This window comes from Pomacea canaliculata, linkage group LG11 (genome assembly GCF_003073045.1).
Source record: "Pomacea canaliculata isolate SZHN2017 linkage group LG11, ASM307304v1, whole genome shotgun sequence".
Taxonomy (NCBI): Eukaryota; Metazoa; Mollusca; class Gastropoda; order Architaenioglossa; family Ampullariidae; genus Pomacea; species Pomacea canaliculata.
The window spans coordinates 12,835,903-12,854,216 of NC_037600.1; the positions used below are offsets into that span (position 1 = coordinate 12,835,903).

Genomic DNA, 18,314 nt, shown 5'->3' on the forward strand with positions numbered 1-18,314 from the left:
TGGAGATATAAGAAGGGTTGTTTTACAGCACCCACAATATTTCAGATATCACATTTTTATTTTTCTTCCAAGGTACTTATGTTTCAAAGATGGACATGGATCTCGAAAGTCCAAAGAGCATTTTCAGCTTGTTTCAAAGGATATCATAAATCTCTAACTCGGTTTGAATTCTTGGAGTTGTTTTACTCCACGTGACCACAAACCCAGACGAGGTCACCGCAATCCCTTGAGGGTCGGTCCCCTCAGGCCCGTCTACTAGCTTCCGCCATGTTCCGCCAGGGGAGATCACTAGCACGCATGGTGGGTCTGCGTCCTCGTCACACATTGTACCAGCGGCGCCTACGTACATGTTTCCTGCTGGGTCAAAAGCTGTCTGGCCAAAGCTCATGTTTGCCATAGTGGAAAGATCCAGACTTCCGATATTGGAGGTTCTTTGTCCGTCGTTTAAATTGACTATGTCGAGGCCGAACCAGTTGGAAATGTACAAGTTGTCGCCATGTCGAGTCGCTGACTGGCGCACGGAAACTTCCAGACCATCAGTCAACTGTTCCTCGGTCCCATCGTCGAGGGACACGACGGTCAACTTACCATCGTTGGTCACCAGCGCCATCTTGTCCTGGGGTCCATTTGCTGTCACGCCATTGTCCAAATGAGCAGGTGTTGAAACGTTCCTCGTGATGACAGGCTCGTCACCACTCACGTCTAGAATAAAAATGAAGCATCTGTTTTCTGATTCGCCACCCACGGCGACTGATCCATCGTTCAACACGGCCATTCCTAAGGACCCGAAGGTAATTTCGGGGAGTGTCAGTGTTCCGACCACTTGCTCTTCTCTCAAAGATAGAAGGGCGACGACACCACCGTGGAAGTCCGCGATGACCATCTTCTCGTTTTGGACCAGCAGACGAGTATCTCCAGTGGACCTATTATTGAATTCATTGTTGGTGATGGTGAGCATTTTACTCGTCGTTCCACTGAATGGATCAAAGGACTTCACTATTAAAAACAAAAGGAAAAAGAAATATTTTAGAGTAAATAGCTACAGTTAGGAAACAATAATAATAATTACAGGCTGGTTGATTTATTGGGTAGAAAAACTTTCACCTAACTATAATTTATGGTATTCGTGATGGAGGTCAGCCGGGGTTTGGGGGTGGGTTGGTGAGGAAAAGAGCGATGACGCAAGGAGGTAACCAGAGTATACGGATAAAAACATCGACAACCAGGCGTCACATGCGGCGTTTGTCCCCGAAACGAGAACTGAACCGGGACGCTCCAGTCTCCAACGGTGCTGACAGTCCAATGTTTTAGTAACTCAATGTCATCGTTTTTACTTTTCAGTGACGAATTAATCGGTGATAAAATGATATTCATTAAGTATCTATTAGTATTTTAGGTGAAAAGTGACCTTTGCGATAGAAAACACCGCACAGATTAATTAACTGATACCTGTATAAAACGGTCACAGAGGTCATGGGTTGTGTCCCAGAAACGTTACATTAGTCACAGACTGAATGTGAAGTGTATTGCATGGCCAGGGCAGAACACAAGCCTCTCTTTTTAGACCTACATTAGCGACCGGCAAATAGTAATTAATCTAAGCTTTTAGTGATTAATGAGGGTAGTTGTTCGAAATGATCCTACACTCCTGACGGCAGAAACCTGTTTTGATTTACTCGTTTATACACGTTTTATTGCAGAGAACTGTGGGTCACACTTTCCACGATGCCCCACCGACCGCATTCTGTGCCACCTGGGGCAGCTCAGGGTCTAGCAGAAGGCGAACTCGGCAATAACATAGATCGAGAAGACATAGTCAAAACATAAGCTACAGGCCACTGCACGCCTCCATCACCACAACCAACAGCAGCAAAATCAGCTTCGCGGATCTGAACAATTCACAAAGAACATAAGACCGCTCATAATGTGAAATTGTACTACGCGTGTGGTAAATCATGGGAAAAAAATTCCTAAAACTATTTTTCTTGACAGTGTGTGAAATTTCAATGGTTCCTGTTATATTTAAGGGTGTTGTACCTTTAAACTGAAACAACATTGTCATAAGAAGGATTTAACTTGATCCATTTTTTAGCAAAGTGATTTCTGTGAGAAGGTGGCGAGTTTTGTCTTAAACGACTGTTGACTTGTCTTAGTGAAGGTCTTCAGTAGTTGGTAGCTGGCAGTCGGTAGTTAGCAATCAGTAGCTGGTAGTCAGTAGTTGGTAGTCAGTAGTTGGTAGTCAGTCTTTTTGCCGTCACTTCCTGTCCTTCCCCCTTCTAGGTTGGAGCAGTGCTCCTCGGTCCGCTTCTCTTTAGCAGCCTTCATTCCTTCGTGAATTCGCTGTTCGCAATTTTCTACTTGAAAGCTACATCTTTTCTTCCTCCCCCTCTCTCTCTATCTCTTCAATACTTTCTTTCGTCAAAGACCCACTAACTCTCCTCCTCAGGTTTGACTCGCCTGTCCAAGGCCTGACTTAAGATTGAAAGGTAAGGTTTTGTTCTGAATGTTCTGAACGAATGGACCTGCTACCTGTTGAACAAATGCCTATTAAATTCTAATCATTACTGTTAATATTAGCATTATTACGACATTAAAAAGAAAATATTAGAAGTAACGTATATTCGAGTTTTCAATTCCAAAAGTTGAAAAAAACTCTGGCTAAAAAAATGCCGCTGGACACACACACTTACACACACACACACAGAGTTAGAACTATGCACTTACCTTGGCAAGAAAAACAGAAGAAAATAAAACAAATGATTCTGCAAATCATCTTGAATTGCTTGTCTTTTCCTTCTCTCTTCCCTTGATGATACAAATATCAGTGATTCTTATTCTCTGTTTTTTCCAGCTGCTGGCTCAGACGTTTACGTGCGAATGTACCGAGGGTTGGACTGCACGTGTGGAGCGTCACAGAAGGCGCACGACTGACACACGCAGCGTGTGACCCGCCTATAAATACCTGTCAGCGGCGTCACGTGCTGCGTAGAACGTCCACTTGCGAATCATCGTTCAATCAGCATACGGGCATCCGGGGGCCGTTAACAGGAAGGAGTTCGTATTTCTCGTATCTCGTGATGCTGGCTGCGTCACTTCCTTTCAGGAATAATGACGTGGACGACCAGGAAGATAAACAACCTGTCTTGACGGTAGGCAGGGTATACAGAAAAAGTAGGATAAAGCAAATCGTAGTTTATTTTTATATTATCCTGGATGTTATCATAGATGATTGAACTATTTTTGCTGGCTCTTGAGTTTTGATTAACAAAGCGGTGGAACGATTGACAAAACTAATAAGAGAACTCCAACAAGATGTGATGACGAGAGAAAAACTTAACAGGTGTGAGACATCAGATGTGGGGTGAGATAGAGGAAAAGATGACAGTCGCTGCCATCTTGTTCAAAGAGTTTGAGGTTCACCAGACCTTGAAAGAACTCAAGACAGAGCTGGCAAAGGCCAAGAAAAGACCAGCATTTTCAGAGGACTATTATAGGAACACTTTGAAATTTTCAGTTGTCTTATTTGAAGTGAGAAGCCATTGCCGAGACAATGTGCTTTACTAGTGTAAAAGGAACTCATTGCATTTCGTGGATGTGTTACTTGAAGTGAAGAGCCATTGCAGAGACAGTGTATCTAAAGGAATAGTATAGAGGACCTGAAGAACATTTTACAGTCTGCGTTTATGTTAACTCAACGTATCAACGGCCAGGCATTGCGTTATTCACTGTGTCATTACCTTGAGAAAAATAGATCGTACTAAGGATTTTTATAAGTTATTTTGTTTTGTTTAGTCAAAATAGGCAGACTCCTTCAGACAAATCAATTTGTTTATTTGTGTTGAAGAACGGGTATTTGTCTGACCCCGCAAACGTGTAAAAGGGAGTGAGCGAGGGACACAGCGGTGTCGTGACATATACAAACCCATTAAACTCTGCTTTTTTTTTTGGGGGGGGAAGGGTGTATTATGCATGTTTTTATTTGTGTTTATGCACAGATAGATTATATAGACAACATAAAATTAACCTGTAGATCGAAGCGTCTAAAACTCAACTGTTAATTAATTATCAGTGAAAGAAGATTTGCACCTGTAATCATCGAATGTCACAAAATCTCGTTTATTCACGCCACCTGTATGCCACGTCGGCTTGATAACTGACTGATGATAACGATGTGAGGGGCGCCAGGGGTGTAGTGGTTAGAACACACATTTGTCACCGCTACAGTAAGAAGTCTGTGGACACTGCGTGTGACACCTGTTCACAGGGGTAGCGTCGGGGGATTTCTCCGGGTACTCAAGGTAGAGGCACTTTCCTACTAAATCAACCAACAGTGTGAACGGTCAACACAGTGGAGTGAGAGAGGCGAAATGTACACTTTTTCATTTTTCATTACAAACATTTATTAAACGAAAACAGGAAAATAATGAAGCATACACCTTTTTACATTCCGTGTTTTAGATAATTGATTTCTGGCAAGTTCGCACTTTTTACTGTTGAATGGATTCTAAATTTAACCACTCATTTATTTCCCCTACTCGTCTTTTTTTTTCTTTTGAAAGGAAAGAAAAAATTCTCTCTCTACATGATTTAACGATAACTTTGCCTTTAAATATATCTTCACTGCTATTTCACTATTTCACTCTTTCCAAGCACACGTGAAATACAAAGAAAAAGGATATAAAAAAGAGAAAATAAATGGAAAGGCTAGAAAAGAAAAAAAAAGACGAGAGTTAGTTCCCATCTTTGTTGGTATCAGCTGTCAGTCGTTTAAAGTACGGTTTCCATAATAAATCATAGTTGTCGATCTTTAATGACATTTATTTTTCTAGATGGCAGCTGACAGCTTTTTCAATAATAAAACATGCAATAGTCTGAAATATGAACTTTTCATCCTCTGAGTGTACCATTGTTGGGTTCTTTTATTTCACCACAAATTGATGAAAGTGTTCAACAGGCTGGTTCTGATCGAAACGCACCTGCATCAAGGTAAGTATCTCGACTATACCTTTATCGACTTCACCAAGAAGACTTGAAAAAAATGTATGGCATGAGGGGCTATGGAATGTGCTACGGACATCCGGGTTTTTCTTTTTGCACAGATAAATTATATAGACAATATAAAATTGAAGGAGTGGACCGGCTCAACCACGCCGTGTTCCATCGGAAGCAGAAGATCAACAACAACAACAACAACAACAACAACAACAACAACAACAACAACAACAACAACAAGATAGGAATGTGTGTTTCAACAGAACGTACTATTGACTGAACAACACGATATACATCCGACATCATGAACACAATCTACACGATTGAATCATGGATGTGTAGAGGTGGACTGTTGTCTGTCTGCCAAGACCAATACTTAGCCTCTTGCGAAGTTCTCCGCTGTTAGTCTCGGCGAGCCTATACAAAGAATGGGAATAAACCGGATGCTTTGTAGTATCCTGCCTCGTTTTAGTAGTTAACTGGAAAAAATCGTCTGCCAGCAGTCCAGTAATACAAGTTCGTGACTGAGTGAAGATAAGTTTGAAAAGTGTGGAAACTGATAAGAGGGTTTACGAGCTGTTATTTACGTTACAATGACAGATTTCAGAAATCACGCGTTCAGGACAGCACGTGCAAAAGCGGAACTCGATAAGTGAAACTAGCTTGAAGATTCAGGAAACAGACTTTTCAGGTCACAATGATTTGATTGTACGATATAACAACGCCCAAGGCCATGTTAAAACTGAACAGCATTTATTAAACTTAAATAATGCTAAATATCATTAGTTTGTGTTGAAAAATTGCATTTAGTGGAAGATGGAAGAAAAAGGACTTGGAAATGAAAGTTTGAAAATAAAAATATAGAGATCGTTGGGTTGTGCCTGGTAAGAGGAGAGGTACTATTGTGTGTTAGTGGTACCTACCATCAATTTCCATTCAAATAATTCTGTCCCTAGAGTGTCTAGCTCTTAAGAGTATGTTAACTGTAGGTAATGTTTCACGTGCATTGCCGATCAAAGACTTTGACTACGTCTTTTATGGGTCGTCCTAATCATCCTAAAGGGATAGAGTGGGGTTAAATGTCAAATGGATAGAAAGAAGTGATCTGTCGATGAGGAACAAGAATTTGACTGATCTATAGCTTCAGTAAAATTTCTTTTGGGTTATCGCCCGCTTTTTCGCTCCTTACGTCACGTGTTTTGAATGTTTCAGCAGAAAAGTCACTACGCCTGAAGCTGTAGCTCACGGATCCAGACTATTTTGTTCTCCTCTATTTTTATCTCTCGCGGATATCCTCGCCGAAGCTTTCGGGGTGCTGCCTCCTACGTCACGTCGCTAAACGGGAATGAAGTGCGCTCGAACCGTCTGACCGGAAGCCGACTATCCGGGATAGCCTGCCTTTGAAAGGCCCGACATCCTTCCCCCTTCTCCGAGCTTCTAATGCAAGTAAGGGAGATAAGGCATGAGGGCACATACAGGTTCCGGCCCCTGCGGTCGCATATCGTGTTTTCTGTCACACGAGTGACGTCAGCGCCGGTCCAGCGCCATGGTGAAGACGTTGCAGACGAAGAGTTCGACGGGCAGAGCATGCGGCAGGCGCCGGAAGAGGGCAGCGGCCAGCGCAGCAGGCTGCAGGTCCTGGATGTCTTTCAGTAGCAGCAGCAGGTTGGTGTGGCGCAGCCCTGGGGCGTGGAGGGGAGGCACCACGGACTGCACGTGCTGGTTTAGCATGACTGTCGCGTTTTCCTGGATGGCTTCCACAGTCCTCGTGTCCACTAGACCTCGACGTTCTGGAAATATATATATATTTATGTGTTACATGACAGTCTCACTTTCATGTGGATATTTTTGTAAGAAAACCTGTAACTGAGATACTGTGAAGAGGAAACAGATAACAAGATGAAAAAACTCTTTTCCTGTTGATTAAACTGAAACATTTTTGAATTGTAAAATAGTCGTGTAAATAAGTTGATGAAATGATGGCATTGTGCTTAAAATATTTTGAAGAGTATGTCGATTATTGTAATTAAAATCTTTGTTTAAAAAATAGCAAGGATGTATTTTGGATTCTTCGATGAATAGATGATGTAAACATTATCTGGACTGTTACAATATCGATTCAACTAAGAAGTGACGAGAAGACTGTTGCGCCACAGACACCTTGAGTGTACTATGATATTAAAAAAGACTCACCTGGTCTAAACAGAGCCAAGCACTTAAGCAGACTGAGCTCCTCTCCATCAATGGATAGCGCATGCGCACGAGATGTGATTTTCATCAACTCCATCGTCAACGTCTCCTTGTTTTGCAGGCCAGACAGTGATGTAAGAAACACTGCACACCAGAATGTATTTGTGTGAAATGGAGCAACAAACACATTGTAAGTGAAACAAAAACTGAATTTTTAATCAAGCATAAAAAGTCGACTATTTCAAAATTCCCTGTTAAATATTTTTTAATCAAGAACTCCAACAATATTATTTCGACGAGAATGAAAAGGGAAAAAAAATGACATCTCAAATTAAGAAAATTCCCCATGAAGAAAAGTTTATGGCTAAACGTCAAAATGTAAAAATGAGAGCAAGTGAAAGGTAAATTAACTGTAAATTAACAGTCAAGCTTTTCAAATAAAATTTCTTTTAATTTGCTTTAACAGGACACAAATAAAGAAGACTTACCTAGCTCGTGGCACAGCTGACCCTGAAGAGCACTGAGCATGAGCAGCTCACTCCACGACTGTTCCAGCAAGACCAGCTGGTCCCTTCGGCTGAGCTCGGCAAAGCTCGGAAGCCCCGCCACCCACCGGATGTTGCTCTGGACTGCCTGCAGCACATGCGTCACCAGCTGCGCCTCGTCCCTATCGCTCAGGTGAGGCAAGGACGGAGGCCAAGCGCTGGAGGGCCAGGTGTTGGAGGGCCAGTTGCTGGAGGACAAAGTGGAGGACCAGGAACTAGAAGCAGGAAGCTGCGGCCAAGCCATCGTCGAATGCGTTTGCGTCAGAGTGGCCGGAACTGGAATCAAACGGCCACTTCCTGGCAAGGGCGCCGCCACCGCCGCCGCTGCTGTTACTGCTGCTGCTGAACTGTCCAAGAACGCGGAACCGGAAGTGGTGGATGGTAAAGCTGTTTGCGCATGGCTGTGAGCTGGAGAGGTGGCTGATGCTGTGCTGTGGACTGATGACGATGAGGACACGCAAGAGGATGCGGCCAGCTGCAGGAACCCTGGAAATGGGAGATGGAAGGGCAGAGAAAGGGGAAGACTACTCTTGTGCGGGGACGAGAACAGAGAATGACCGCCAGGAAAGGACAGCTCCCCAGGACTAGCCACTCCGGATGCCGAGCTGTTGGATGGGAAGCCGGAAGTTGGAGAGGACGGCACCACAAGAGGGGGAGTTGCAGTTGCTGACATCACAGACTTAAACAGCGACGGCTTGGCTTTGGTCGACGACGAAGCTGGCTGCTGTGGCGAAGGGACCGACGACATCGTCGACGACGAAGACGAGTTTAACGACTGACCAACGGGGACAACAAAGGCGGAACCGCAAGGAGTCTTGGTCTTCTTGCTGGGAGAAGGGCTCGAACCCCGTCCCCCACGTACCGCCGCCAACGACTTGCCCCCGAGGTCAGGGGAGCGGGACATGGACAGCGGCAAGGGCGATGAGAGGGCAGAGAAGGGCAGCTGGTCTTTAGAAAACGACGAGCGTTCGACGAGCATGGGGGTCACGTGCTCGGAGCTAACTGAAGAGCTGCCAGAGGCAGGGGATTTCGCGCTGGCTCTGTGGTTCTCCTTTTCGCTCTCTTGGTCATCTTGCCCTCATCCATGGAGCTGTCGTCGGCAGTAACAGCTACAGAGAAATAAGTTGAATTAATTAATTTAAATAGAATAAATTAGTAACCAATGAATAAAAACATGAATTTAAAACGTCAAATATGCTTACAATTAATAATTTAAAAAGAATGGATAAATTAGTATTTGATAAATAACGATGTATAAATTTATGTTTACAACTGATAAATTTAAAGAAAGTTAAGATTTTGATAATTGTAAAATTAAAGAAAATAAATAAATTCCAGTTTAGTTACTATTTCATTAAAGTAATCCTCAGTAAAACGTTTTTATTAGTCCATGAGTTTCTCCTTTCCTCCTTTTTCTTTCTTTCTTTATTTATTTATTTTTTTTTTTTAGCTGGATGGTTTGTTTATGTCAGATGGAAAGTCATTGAAAGAGAGGGTGGTTTTGTACAAGGAGAACATAATAAACATCTTTATTGCAACGCCGACTTACCCACTTTCCTTTCTTTCTTCACTGGGGTTTTGTCTTCCTTCTCTTCCCCGTCCCTGACAGATTCTTGCATCGCTTTCTCCGTCTTGGCTGCAACTTGGGGCACCACGTGACCCTGCAGCGGCAAAGCTATTGGCCAAAGCGAGCGAAAAGCCAGGATGCTGCTGGTACTGTATGGCCGCCAGCCGCGGATACAAGGACGAGGACGCATAGTAGACTTGAGGCGGGTATGTGTAAGATGCACTCGGGTATGAGCAAAAAATGTTTGGCGGGCAGCTTTGAAGAAGATGAGGGTACACGCTGAAAAACGAATGTTTTTACTTGTCAGCAAATCTTGTGTGAAAAAAATGTCATCACTAACCTAGACGGTATAAGAAAATTGTGAGCTAATTGCTGCTTCTGTAAGATTTTCTCCCTTTTTTCCTGCTTACAATTATGTTACTTGCATTATCTACACATTCCTTAATCATAAGAACCATGAACGTTACACAATACCAGTTAAGATTGTAACAGGAATGACATCATACAAATAGAAAGCAAAAAAGTAATGATGATGATGATGAGGAGGAGGAGGATTACAAACTCTTCACAAGAAATGCAGAAGTGAACTGTCCTCTTACCTGCCAATTTCCGGGGTTACGATGGCTGTGGGGACGTGACTGTCATCTCTAGGAGGACGTGGTGATCGTTCCTTTTGTACAGCTAAAAATAAAACCACAAGGTCAGATCATGCTGTAGGTGATTCCAGCCTTCATGTCTATTAAAACATTAAATAAATATTCAGTCACAGTTACCTTACCAAAGTTTTATTATTAAAAAAATTAATTAAAAGGAGTAGTATGTATGGATGGGACTTGTAGAGGAGGAACAGGTCGTGTGTTCACGCACTGGTGTCTCTTGTGTTCCAAACAGAGCGATAGTTCAGTGGTTCAAACATTTTCTAGTGTCGGTCGTCGCCGTGTGAATCAAACCCGCCATCCAGGAAGTCAAGTTACCTCCGAACAGACGGTCAGAACACTCCAGGAACAGTTTAATTATTCATGGGAGGGTTTCGCCATGATGGTGCACACAAGACACGCTCGTGAGACCGGTGCGAGAGGGCGAGCGATACTCTATGTACTTGGCGTCGGTTTCATAATTACCTGGGCGGGTGGGGGATTTTTTTCCCCCCCACCTCAACAAAAGCCTCGACGCGCGCATCTGATTCTGTCACGCGAGCAAATATTGCGGGTAGCAAGGTACCCGAGATCGGTTTCTGTGGGACTGCTGCTAGCCTTGCCGAGTCAATTAAGAGCTCTAATCGTGTCCATTGATAGAGGTGATGCTTGGTTTAAAGAGGGGATGAATTGACTGACAGAAGGTAGGGGCGACTGATAAGGGATCTGTGAGAAAGGTGAATGAGCTTGTCTTTCTCTTCGTGTCTGCGTGTGTGTGCGTGTGTATGCGCGCGCGTCATTTACATGGAAGCGAGTGAGCGTGTTTGTGCGCACGTGTGAGAGAGAGGGAGAGAGTGTGTGAACGAAGGAAAGCGCCTTTGTGCTTCATTGTGAAGAAAAATAACACGAAAGCATTTAGTGAAAAGACTGTGAATACTGAGGCAGAACCCTTTCGTTTATTAGGGCTTCTATTAATTTTATGACTTATACTGGTAACGGCTTAAATGATTTTAGGAATTATCAGCTCGGTGCATCTTTTTTTTTTTTTTCTTATAGACACGTTTTACTTCAGCTTGAGATAAATAAGAGCCTCGCTTCTCATTACTCTTTAGAGATTTTTGTACAGATTCGTCCGTTGAAATCATGTGAGGTTTAACTCCGCGATTCCAGAAATGTAATGCGAAATTTTTTACTATAAGTATACAATATTTAGTCTCAATATTTCAGTTTATGTGTAATGAATTCATACGCGTCAGTCAAAGCACTTTTCTACAGGCACCGAACAAAAAACAAAAGAGCTCATCCTAATGAATTTACTTACATTTCTTAATCTCTATCACCCACCCCTCATCTCCCCCACTCCACACACACGCAGGCCCCTAAACACCTCTCCGCCTCCATATGTTGCACTTCAACACGAGTTTTCAATTCTCTAATCGCAAGTGACCAAGGAAGACTACTCCCGCGCAGAGCGCTAATCTGACGTGGAGTTACTGGCCGTGGGAGTTCTCGTGCAGGCCGAGTGCTGACGGCAACGATGACTTTCCGCTGCTCGAGCACGTTTGCTCTCACAATTAACGGACAAGTTCCCCCGCCCGCCAGACCGATTACCGGGCGGCTAAACAACCCCACCCCTTTTTTTCACTTCTGCGGAAAGTCGACAACCGACAGACTGCTAAAACGCGCCTCGAAAATTGCCAAAAAAAATAAATAAATAAAATAAAATAAATAAAATAATAATAAAAATAAAATATAAAAATATTTTTAAAATCCCATATTTAAGGTGGAGGTGAAGGTAAGTGGCTAAACGTGTCTCAAAAAAAACCAGTCTTCTTCCGCCGTCTTTAATCTTTCCTGTTATATTGGGTACACGTATAGTTAGGTGACACCGGGACGGGGAGCTTTGTAGTCAAAGACTGGGGTGAGCCTTGATCAGCGAGTTTCTGCTTCATAGCCGGATGCTACTTAGGTTACCCTTTTCCTGCAACCTATTCCGAAAAATTTTAAACTCGACACCACAATTCCTTTCAGCTTTAATGCCATTCTTAATCAGAGGAAACATAAGGACGAAAATTTGGCCTTGTTTGGCAAAGTTTTTAAATGACTGTCAAACACTAGTCTATTTTTCTCCGATTCAGAAAGATTGTTAGAAGGCACTGTCGCAAGTAAATACAAAGTCTGATCGCCTGGTCTCCTCTTTTTTAACTGTTCTTTAAGACAGTAGAAGCATTAAAACTTCAATCATGCTTGAAACTCAAGTTTCCTTGTGCGGCTCCAAACATCAGGGGGAGAGTCGAAAAATTCAGGAAAAATTTCTCATCGGATTTCCACAGAACAGTTCCCGCAGTCTGAAGACTCTTCTTGAAGAGTTCGCTATGCCAGCGCGTGCGACGCGCAAGCTGGACTATTTACCGAGGAATTAAAGCGCGTGGCGGTTCGGAGGCTGACAAAACAAGCGCTTGGGACCTGCGACAGGTGCAGCGGGAGGTAAGTCGAGGGAACGGTCAGGGGAGACAACTTCAGTCGCACGTGATGGATGGTTAGCAAGCAAAGTACCTGCACGTGCCTTTCGCGCTTCTGGCGCCAGCGCCTCGATCTCGTCCTTCTTCACTTCACACATGAGAGTTCCTTCCCTTTCAGTCCCTCACATCTCGAATAAAAGAGCAGTTCCCCCTTCCGCCCCTACCCCTCTACCCTTGTCCACAAAAAGACGAGCTTTACAGTGAGATAAACCAACTTTTTTTTTTTTTTACCAGATGAAAAGGTTCACAAATCCGTCTGAAGTGTAGCGGATCAGCGCGACTGTGCACAACATGTAAACGACCTTTGAAAGGCTATTGATGCCGTCTACAAGCATACTGCAGCTGGTCAGAAAAAATATGCATGACTGAGACAGTTGTAGATGCCTGAAATAAACAAGCTTATCACAAGCCGTTCCAAGACACTTTACTTATGGTAGTAGATTGTGAAGAACTCTTTTTTCGGAGTTCTAGGTTTTCCGATTCAAGATTAAACATCTTGTACTGATTCCATTTTGTCAGTCACTAAAGACCCTGTAAGTTCACTCAGGTATCAAATATGACATCCAGGGACCGGAAATCGAGATACGCATGCGCTAAGACATGAGGGAGCAATTGTTGGCAGCAGAGATTATCCGTGAATTAGGACTTAAAGAAAGAAAAATGTGTGAAAAATTTTTTTTACCCATTTTCAAAACAGCGGTGTATAAGGGTGAGATGGAGATTTGTTTGCCGTACACAGTAGAGTTCGGTCCGAGATACCCAAAATCTGGGTGAACACACTCCTTTCATTTTCGAAAAGGCGTCTACAAACATCAACAGTCACAGAAAGAGGTCATATAATGAATGAATAAGCAAGGAAGATAACTCCAACGAAAAAAGAAGGATCGTCTTTCTTGCCTGTGTTACTGCCTAACAGGCGAACTAAATAAATAAATGCGAGAAAAAGAAGAAAGTAAATTAATAAAAGAACATGAGAAGACGAGAACTCAAACTCGTCCTTTTTGTTTATTCTACTGTCTGACTGCCCTACGAAATGAATGAATGCCAGAGCAAAGGGAGAAAATAGATGAATAAATCAATGCTATCGGAAGATGAGGAGAGGACTGTGCTTCTTGTCCGCATCATCGAGATTCAGAATTAAAGAATTTAAAAAAAAAAAATCTGATTAAACCAAGGCGGCCTCATCGATCACACGACAGGGTACAAAGCCAGGGGCCGATAAGTACCTCCCTAGAGCAGCGTCTCGCTAGCGGCCCTTTAGTCCCTCAGCCGCCATCGTGGACTCGGCGCGCCTCGAGTGATTAGATCGAAGGCTCACGGCCCGCGCGCAACCAAATCTCGACCAGATCTCGAGAAGAAACGTGACTTGTTAATTGGCGCATCGTCTGGGCCGATGTTTGGTCGTGGGAGTGTTCTAACGAGCAAGCCAAGCTCGGCAAAGCAAAACCACTCGGAGGGAGAGGGGGGACGATCTGTCGATCGATGGTGGGGCACTGCGCGTGCCGCAACGTTTGGGCAGATTCTGAAGAACCAGGTCTTTAAGAGCAGGAGGAGAAGAGAGAAGAAAGACCTTTCACAACTCGGGGGCAGTTTTTTTTTTTTTTTTTTTTTTTTAAAGTAATATGGTGGTGGTGGGGACCCCGAGTGAACCAGCAGAGAGATTCAGGCGAACTTTATTCAGAAAGGGGGAAGTGGATTTTTTTTTTTTTTTTTTTTTCGCCGATTTATCTCTTCGGTCTCTCCCTCTCAGTTGGAAAGGTCTTCGGCGTGGAACTGGTGGTGTTTCGATTTATGCCAAGGGAGGCAACAAGAGATTTTCTGCTGCACACACACACCACCCCACCCTCCATCCCCGAGCTCCTTGCACAATGGCGCGTGGATGAAGCGCGGGATTCTTGACAAGTTTCAAGTTTCTCTCCCTTTTGAAAAGGACCGCAAAAGGCTGTTTAACCAATTAGCGGTTGGCAGCACCTCGCTAAATGCAGCGCCTCTTGGAAACAGGGCAGGCGCGTGTGGAACAGGAGACATCTTAATGGGAATGGTGTTTAACTTACGATGTTTACTGCTAAAACAGAAATTCACACTAATTTTGTTCAAGACAAGTCCTAGAAAGAACAAATTTGATAGTGGCCTTTTTTATTTTATGTTTTTAGTTGTTGTTTTTTTTTTACTTTAATTTTCTGTTTTGAGAAATATTTTAACTTTCGTTTATTCTAGTTTAAGTAATGGTTTTAAAAATATACAAAATCAGTTTATAAATTTTTAACAGACAGAATAGCTACACTGTTAAAAAGCCTAGTCAAAAAAGTATATTGTTCTTTAAAAATATCTGTTAAAAATTAACTTCTTTAAACAAACAAATAAAGACAAAAACAAAAAACAAAAAAGAAACAAAAAAACAAAAAAGAAACAAAAAAGAAACAAAAAAGAAACAAAAAACAAACAAGAAACAAAAAACAAACAGAGCTCAGGGCTTGTATGTCAAAGGGTAAGCGTGCTATACTAGGGTGACTCAAAATATATTCCACCCGGTGGAGAGCGTAGAGAAACCAGAAATATTAAATTGGAGAGATACATGCACGTTCATAAATACTCTCCCTTTCCTGTTGGTCTTTTCCCATAGTAAATTCTTATCTCCCCCTTTCAACTCGCAACCCATACAGTCCCATTTCTGCTATAAAAATATCTCAGGCACAATATTAAAATTTGCGACCCTAAAGATCTTGAAGCAAGAGTAGTTAATTTTTTTTAAAACGTATCTCTTTGGGGGATCGGCACCAACTGAGGGTGGTTCTTCATCGATAGTTTGCCGGAAAACGTAAAGGACGTAAACGGAAACATAAAGCACCAATGTAACAGGAGAAGGAAAAAGAAGGAGGAAACTAGGGTGAGGCAGAGAAGGTGGGGGAGAGGGAGTAGAGGGGGTGTCTATTAGCGCAAAGCTTTAGTCCAACCAGCGGCGGGCGTTCGCCTGTGGGAACTGATGGAGTGGCGATGGTCGCTTATTATCGCCGGCACGTGCATCCAGGCAGAAGAGAAGGACAAGCCCGATTTTCGCGAGCAGAAGTGGACAAGAGGCGAGAAAAAGAGCGAGAGAGTAAAAAAATTAGAGGATTTTAGGAGAGCGCTTTCAATAAATTCTTCAAATTTAGCTAATTGTCGCCCAATCGGAGGCGATTTTCTCTTTAACATTATTATAAATGGAAGCCTGCTCAAAAAGAGCAGATACGGCGGTTTTTTTTAAAGGAAAAAGAATACTTCTGGGTGTAAAGCTCGAGTAGCAAGGAAAGGGTTAAAAGGCTGTGTTTCAAAGGAAAACACAAGCATGCAGGGAGGACGAAACGTGTGACCGATGGCATTTATTTCATAGAGCACGTGACGGAAGAGATTAAAATGCATGTGAGAAACAAGACAGACAAACACAACAGGGATTTACAGCTTTTAAAATGTGAGAAACACTTTCACAAACCTGAACATGAACTGTATACGAGTTACTCAAACTCAGCCCCACCCTATTCACCTCCTTGATTAAAAAAAAAAAAAAAGAAGAAAAAATCGGGGATGGAATACATGTTTTACAATGGATATTTATTCCATCTCAACTGTTAGCACTAAAAAAATTTGACCCGACCCTAAATCAGAAATCAGCTATTGGATACTTAATAACTGCAAAACAAACAAGCAAAAAGGTATGTATAGTTACTGTCATCACATCACGAACTATTGCTTCACAAAACAGTTAAAAAAAAAAGAAAATGTAACATCAAGCAAATAAATACCGTTAGGGTTCATTTTGACTTCCATGCAGCGTCTGTACCGGCATGCCTGGCACTGATTCCGACGACTGACATCCACGATGCAAGAGTTGTTGTCTTTGCACCTGTACAGGCGACCCATCTTCTTGCGGATGGCGCGTTTGAAAAAACCTCGGCAGCCATCGCAGCTGATGACACCATAATGTTTCCCAGAGGCCCTGTCGCCACACACTTTGCATAGCTGCTGGGTTTTGCCTTCTGGAGGAAAAAAAAAAGGAGCGAGAAGTAAATATTTGAGTGTTGTAATTTTTTTCTTACAAAAAAACTTGACATACACAGACACATCCACAGATGCACCACCACACCACCTTTTCGCTTACCTACTTTCGTTTTCATTTGTTCACTTGTCCACAAAATTTGCTATCTACCTACATTGCTATCTACCTACATTGTTTTCTTTGACCATTTACTTAGATGTAGTCCTGTTGTTATACCTGAGTTTAAGCGTACTTGATGTACATCAGACAGCCTACGGGAAGACAATAATAACCGAGGCATGAAAACAGTACCAGCCCTTCAAGAGTCAGGAGTCAAGGAATAGAATACCTATGTTGCTGCTTATCGTTCCTGCTTTGAAAACTGTCGCATGGCTTATCGACCTTAGACCCCACAACAACACTGAATGTAGACAGTAATGATCCTAATTATCAGGTATTGTGGTTTAAACCCCGCAGTAAGATCGACTTGCCCTGCTGATCCGGCTTTTGGACCCTCCCCCTACTCTACGACGATTTATCCATAGACCTGTCGACCACCACACACCTGCAAGCTTTGTCAAGCAGGTAAGTCACGCAACAAGACAGCGATCATCACTTGTTCCAGGTGACTTACCTGAAAAGCGTTGTGGCTGAAGAAACTAACGAACCTGGTTTTCGGATCAATGGTGGGATTAGAAGAAAACAAAAGCGGTAATGAAGAAAACGTTGAGGCCAAGACATACCGTGACCTTTCACACCCATCTCTCCCTCCACCCCTACCTACTCCTCAATCACAGTAGAAAAAGTATAACGAGCTTTCTCCAGATGCGGGCATTTCGCTGCTAGCCTCGACTTGTGCCATTGTAACTCCCGCGAATGTCTGGGTATTCCTGACTGACTGACTAATGATTGTTCTTGAACACATGGCCAGAAAATCATTCGAGCTATACTTTTGTTAAAATTCGGTCCCAAAGGATCGACTACTTCTGTACTTTTAAATAATAATAATAATAATAATAATAATAATAAATAATAATAATAATAATAATAATAATAATAATAATAATAATAATAATAATAATAATAATAATAGAATTCAGTGCATTTTTCCGGATTTCAGAAAGCGGACATCAATCGAAATAATTTTCTCGTTACCGCGGCACCTGTTTCACGGGTGTTTCCACCCCACGTGTGGGGACATACATGTACCCTGGCAGGACGCTGTGTCTTACACAAGACCATTTGGTGAAAAGCAGGCAACAAAGGGAAGGAGTAGAGCCAAAGGCACCGTTGCTCCCTCCATTGGACACTGATGTAACTGGAGTTCGCTTGTGGACTTTGTCTAAGCAAGTGGAAGATGGCACAAAGGAGGGGAGAGATCACTGAGATTGTTCAAAGACTATGCAGGCGATGACCTTTCCCGTTAACTGGTTGGCTAGAGTTACCTCCAGAAGTCATGGTTATGTACCTTGACAGACGTTTTGTCATGTCTCTGATAAAAAAAAAAAATTCTACTGAGGATCCGAAGCCTTCATGCTTTTCATTTACCATTTGACAGGTTTACAATTCAATTAAAATACTATTTTTCGCTAACTCGGGACGAGCAGAGAAGAATATTAATAATGCGAACAGACTGTATTTGTATAGGTAGCGAACAAGACCTGAATATTAAATAGAGAATTACCCGGATTCGCTGCAGTCATCGCTTGCAGAGGGTTTGGGAAGTAGATGAGATCAGGACTCAGCTTCTCCACCTCTGACCACTCGAAGGATGCAGAGTTCGTGGTCTTGTAGTGTTTCCCTCCCACTCTCCCCAGTCCGATCATACGCCAGGTCAAAAGGCCGATGGTT

General features: G+C 42.8%; 3 protein-coding genes across 3 annotated transcripts; all 3 read right to left on the minus strand.

Annotated features, from left to right (window-relative positions):
- Nucleotides 1-39: 39 nt before the first annotated feature.
- LOC112575915 lies at nt 40-2,940 on the minus strand. Its single transcript, XM_025258061.1, has 2 exons — nt 2,725-2,940; nt 40-996 (listed from the first exon to the last, which is right to left on the minus strand). Exons 1-2 carry the CDS (start codon nt 2,771-2,773, stop codon nt 134-136), a joined length of 912 nt encoding a protein of 303 aa, XP_025113846.1. The 5' UTR covers nt 2,774-2,940; the 3' UTR covers nt 40-133.
- A 2,788-nt stretch (nt 2,941-5,728) lies between these two features.
- LOC112575914 (photoreceptor-specific nuclear receptor-like) lies at nt 5,729-8,866 on the minus strand. Its single transcript, XM_025258060.1, has 3 exons — nt 7,671-8,866; nt 7,186-7,326; nt 5,729-6,782 (listed from the first exon to the last, which is right to left on the minus strand). Exons 1-3 carry the CDS (start codon nt 8,704-8,706, stop codon nt 6,520-6,522), a joined length of 1,440 nt encoding a protein of 479 aa, XP_025113845.1. The 5' UTR covers nt 8,707-8,866; the 3' UTR covers nt 5,729-6,519.
- Nucleotides 8,708-16,549, minus strand: LOC112575916 (nuclear receptor ROR-gamma-like; the record flags this gene model as incomplete). Its single annotated transcript, XM_025258062.1, has 4 exons — nt 8,708-8,836; nt 9,277-9,573; nt 9,894-9,975; nt 16,231-16,549. Coding segments are annotated over 4 exons (729 nt in total), but the record flags the coding sequence as incomplete, so codon positions are not given.
- Between the last annotated feature and the right edge of the window lie 1,765 nt (nt 16,550-18,314).

Coding starts and splice junctions, on each gene's coding strand:
- LOC112575915 (XM_025258061.1), bottom strand. CDS start 2,773: ATGATTTGCAGAATCATTTGTTTTATTTTCTTCTGTTTTTCTTGCCAA. Junction 997..2,724: donor CTTCTGTTTTTCTTGCCAAG/GTAAGTGCATAG, acceptor TGTTTTTAATAG/TGAAGTCCTTTGATCCATTC.
- LOC112575914 (XM_025258060.1), bottom strand. CDS start 8,706: ATGCTCGTCGAACGCTCGTCGTTTTCTAAAGACCAGCTGCCCTTCTCT. Junction 7,327..7,670: donor TCAGCTGTGCCACGAGCTAG/GTAAGTCTTCTT, acceptor TCTGGTGTGCAG/TGTTTCTTACATCACTGTCT. Junction 6,783..7,185: donor CTTGGCTCTGTTTAGACCAG/GTGAGTCTTTTT, acceptor ATATATTTCCAG/AACGTCGAGGTCTAGTGGAC.